Here is a 4,565-nt window from a genome sequence, read left to right on the forward strand (position 1 = left end):
ATTCATTCATTCTTTTAGATCACATCCCCACTCTCTTATATCATGTTATTCCATCCAAATCTCTCATCTTTCACTCCCTACACATCCGGCCAAAAGATGAACAAGTCCCTGAATCCACCGCAAATTCCAGAGGCCGACTACGAGGGCACTGAGCGCATCCTAGTTCCTCCAAAACACATCACTTTAGCTGGTGCCTTCGAAAAGAAACAACACTCCTGGTATAAACAGATAAAGTCTGGCCTAAACTACTCAATTAGTTCGCCTCCATTCCCTCTTCGACTGTTTATCTTCCCTCTCACTCTTTCCTTTCCTTTGGTGGATTCATGCAGGTTTATCGATTCTCATGTACCAACGGACCTAACCATTCAAGTTGAAGGCGTCGCCTTTAACGTTCACAAGGTAACTACAGAGCAATACAAACATGCATGGCTCAAGATATAACTTGATACCTAACACACTTCTACAGAGTAGTCAATAATTTCATGGTCCATGCTCTTTATTTTTGCAGTGTCCCTTGCTGTCAAAATGTGGCTACATAGGTCGACTGGAATTTCATCCTTCACATTCAAACTTCGGCTATGAACTCGAGCTTGAAAACTTCCCCGGCGGATCAGAAACCTTTGAACTCATTTTAAAATTCTGTTATGGTCTTCCAGTGGGCTTAAACCCTAACAATATAGCTCCGCTGAGATGCGCCTCGGAATTTCTTGAAATGACTGAAGAAATTCAAGATGGAAATCTCATTTCTAAGACCGAATCTTTTCTCACACTTGTAGTCCTTTCTTCATGGAAAGACACCGTTTCTGTGCTCAAATCTTGTGAAACTCTATCTCCATGGGCTGAAAATCTTCAAATTGTCAGACGCTGCTGCGACACAATCGCTTGGAAGGCTTCCAGAGAGAAGGTAATTCGGGATGCAGATGGTCAAGAAGGCTGGTGGCTTAACGAAGTGGCTACCTTTCGAATAGATCATTTCATGAGGACTATAACAGCAATAAAGGCAAGGAGTACCAGACCAGAGTTTGTAGGTAAATGTATTATGCACTATGCAGAAAGATGGTTGACAGGCATGGATGTGGAGTTTGAAGGACTAAGAGGATACGGGCTTGGAAAGAATGAGCTGCGGTTCAGTATATTGAATAGGAGCAAGGAAGACGGGGGTTACGAATACAGCAAGGAGCAAAAAGCAATTATTGAAAGCCTAGTAAGCATCCTACCTCCTCAAAACGAGGCTCTTCCATGTAAGTTCTTATTGCGGATGTTAAAGTTGGCCATGCTGTACTCTGCATCGCCAGCGTTGATTTCAGAGCTTGAAAAAAGAGCAGGGATGATGTTGAAAGATGCCAATGTGAACGATCTGCTGATTCCTAGTTACTATAATGCAGATCAAGGGAAACTGGCTAAGTGAGTATTCTACATTCTTTATTTATTACGAATTGGAGAGATACTTACAGTATAATCTTTCCGGCGTAGCCAACCTTCATGTTCTTGTTAATTATAGTACAGTTCACCTGAAGAATGCATGATGCACGACATTGAAGTTGTGCAACGGATTGTGGAATATTTCTTGATGCATGAGCAGCAAGAACAGCAACAGAAGACTGCTAAAATCGCTGTTAGTAAGCTGTTAGACAACTACCTAGCAGAGATTGCGGGAGACCCAAACCTCTCCATAACAAAGTTTCATGTATTGGCAGAATTACTGCCAGAAAATGCTCGAACATGTGATGATGGCCTTTACAGAGCCATTGATACCTATCTAAAGGTTGCCTTCTCACCTGTTTCCCTAGTTTTTCCTTTTTCATAACCTAAAACCTAACCCTTTTTCTTTCAGACTCATCCTACGCTGCCTGAGCATGACCGGAGAAGGCTATGCAGAATAATGAACTGTGATAAACTATCGCTTGATGCATGCATGCACGCTGCACTAAATGATCGACTGCCTATGAGAACCATTGTCCAGGTAACATTTTTCAAGTTCGAGTTATGAGAATACTGAATTGGCCCATGCTGAAACTTAGTTTTAAAATGTTAAGATGTCACTTATATCCTTAAGGAATCTAGACCTTTTACCATGACAGATTTACATGCTTGCATTCCAATTAAAACCAACATATATATATATATATATATAATTTTATCATGTAATAACAGGAAACGAAATGCAACCCAATAACCTCCACCAACCACAGACTAAGGTATTTATGGTTTTATAAGCAGCACGATAATGAAACTAACTAGAGACTGTATGACAAGAAGATACCAAAAAAATTAAAAAATTAACCCGTGACCGAAATAAGGGCCCCAATTTATTTTGCTTCGCACTATTTTTATGCACATTGAATTCAAAGTACAAACATACAGGCATCCGGCTAAGTGATGAAAACATGAGATGGAATTCCAGCAGTCTCAGGAATATATAATTTAGCAATTGGAAGGAAAGAACTTCGATCTCACACAAAACATGCTAGAACCACAGTATTGTATAACAAAGTAATGAACAAATTTCAAATTCAAATTCAAATTTAACAGTTCTCTAGTGAAAGTTGAATTACACAGCATGATAAAAGAAAAATATTGCAGCAAAAACGATCCAAATATAAAACCAATCTGAATATCAAAATAAGAACCCTAAATGGACACTTATATCTTGTATGGACTAAATTGACTGATGTATGTCAAATTAACATCACTCAATTGAAATGTACGAAAAAATTACATTAACTGAATAGAAATCCTAAAACCCTCAAATAAACAGAAAATTTTCAGAAACCATAATTCTAAAATATGGGTTTTACGAAGGCATTCCTATAAAAAAGGAAAGATTAGAATCTAATACCCTTATATAATCTAGGTGTAAAATCCTCACAAAGGCGTAGACAACTATCTGAGAATTCGATGACCATTGCATTTATGACACATGGAGACACCTCTAACTGTAGAAAGCAATTATGAAACACGTGCAGGTGCTGTTCTCAGAGCAAGTAAAGATGAGGACAGTGATGCAAGAGAAGGAATCACCAAGCGGCGATAGCTCTGAACAGCACGGGAACCACTCATCAACAGATGCAGAGATTAAAAATCTTAAAGCAGAACTTGAGAATGTAAAGATGAAGATGGCAGAGCTGCAGAGTGACTACTCCGAACTGCAACACGAGTATGAAAGGATAATAAGCAACAAGCAAAAGAATGTATCGGGTTGGAGTTTGGGATGGAGAAAAATCAAGAACTCTTTCCATACAAAAGTTGAGGAAAATGAAACTGGAGACAACCAACAAAGAACCAACCCAGCTAGGCGCAGAACCACCTCCATACAAAGGTCGTCAATATCCTAAATTGCATCAGCCCATGACGCAGAGACATCCCACAACATATGAGAGTTACGCCTTTCAAGAGCATCATCCATATCGACTGGTTTGTTCACAAACACTTGGAATGGTTGATAGTTTGTAATTGCACATCTATACGTAATGTATCAATTATACATTAAAAGAAATAAAGAGTAAACTGTGTTTGAAGCTTTGCTATTATTCCTTTGCTACCACTAGAAGCCTGCAAATTTTCAGAATTGGAACGCACGGGATGATGAAACATATTTATGGACGGATATAAATAATCTTGCGGAGGGGGGAGCCGTCATGTTTTGACACCGATTATCAACGAAACAAAAGACATTTCTTTCATATCATATGTCATAATAAGCCTATTAAAGTTCCGTCCTCGACAATTTCGAACTTTATAAGCAGCTACTGGGTCAAGTAAAGCACATAACCGCGCAATGCATCATCAGGCAAGATTAAGCATAAACATTACACCCATATGCTCTACTAATCGAAAGCATAACAGCCACCACACGGCCATATAATTTATCAAACCCTCAAATATCATAAAATTCAAAGTCTCCAAATAAAAACCTTAAAATCTCGTCAAACCTGCCTAGCGGAACCTCATGTTGCTCCAGGGGAACTTGGCCGAGCCGTCGCCGAAAACAGCCGAACCCTTATCGGTGTTCTTACCCCTGTGAGTGCTTGGCGGCTGCTGCTGCCGCTCCTTGTTCCCGTAAAGCCAATGCTTCTCGGTCTCGCCCTCTTCGACGACGGCGGACTTGGTCTGGTTGGCTGTCTGCTGCTTGCGGTCCTGCTGGACGATTCCGATGGGGTAGAGGTCCTGGGAGAGGGAGAGGGGAGCCTTGAGGGTGACGTAGGCCTTCTTGTAGTCGGGTTTTGCGATGAGAAGACCGCCACGCTTCTTCTTCTTGCCCTCCATGTTGAGGGTGCGGACCTTGTCGACCTGGAATCCGTAGAGGGACTCCATGACGCGCTTGATTTCGATCTTGGAGGCCGATGGGATGGTTTTGAGAGCGATTTCTGTGATGTTGGTGAAGTTGTTGGGCATCAGAAGCTTGATGGGTAGGTTTGCGAAGTGGACTACCCTCCTTCCCAATCTGCTTCCCATGGTGAATGATTTTCTCTGCTTCTCTGTGAATTTGGTACGACTGGCACTGGAGCAGCTCTGCGTGCAGCTTTGGGTGCGGGAGAGAGACTCCTCCACTTCTCGTTTCTCAG

At 41.3% G+C, this 4,565-nt stretch overlaps 2 protein-coding genes across 4 annotated transcripts; one reads left to right on the forward strand and one right to left on the reverse strand.

The window, feature by feature from the left end:
* On the forward strand, positions 1-3,518 carry LOC137720317 (BTB/POZ domain-containing protein DOT3). Of its 3 annotated transcripts, none has more exons than XM_088699015.1 (6): positions 1-233; positions 330-399; positions 509-1,404; positions 1,507-1,765; positions 1,835-1,963; positions 2,967-3,518. In XM_088699015.1, exons 1-6 carry the CDS (start codon positions 43-45, stop codon positions 3,333-3,335), a joined length of 1,914 nt encoding a protein of 637 aa, XP_088555141.1. In that variant the 5' UTR covers positions 1-42; the 3' UTR covers positions 3,336-3,518. The 3 variants fall into 3 exon arrangements, with proteins under 3 accessions (XP_088555141.1, XP_068315471.2, XP_088555142.1); XM_088699016.1 differs by having other exon boundaries at positions 2-218; XM_068459370.2 differs by having other exon boundaries at positions 1-399.
* A 135-nt stretch (positions 3,519-3,653) lies between these two features.
* Positions 3,654-4,565, reverse strand: LOC137720318 (uncharacterized). The gene has a single exon (XM_068459371.2). It carries the CDS (start codon positions 4,453-4,455, stop codon positions 3,937-3,939), a length of 519 nt encoding a protein of 172 aa, XP_068315472.2. The 5' UTR covers positions 4,456-4,565; the 3' UTR covers positions 3,654-3,936.

This window comes from Pyrus communis, chromosome 1 (assembly GCF_041283825.1).
Source record: "Pyrus communis isolate YQ-2024b chromosome 1, ASM4128382v1, whole genome shotgun sequence".
Lineage (NCBI taxonomy): Eukaryota > Viridiplantae > Streptophyta > Magnoliopsida > Rosales > Rosaceae > Pyrus > Pyrus communis.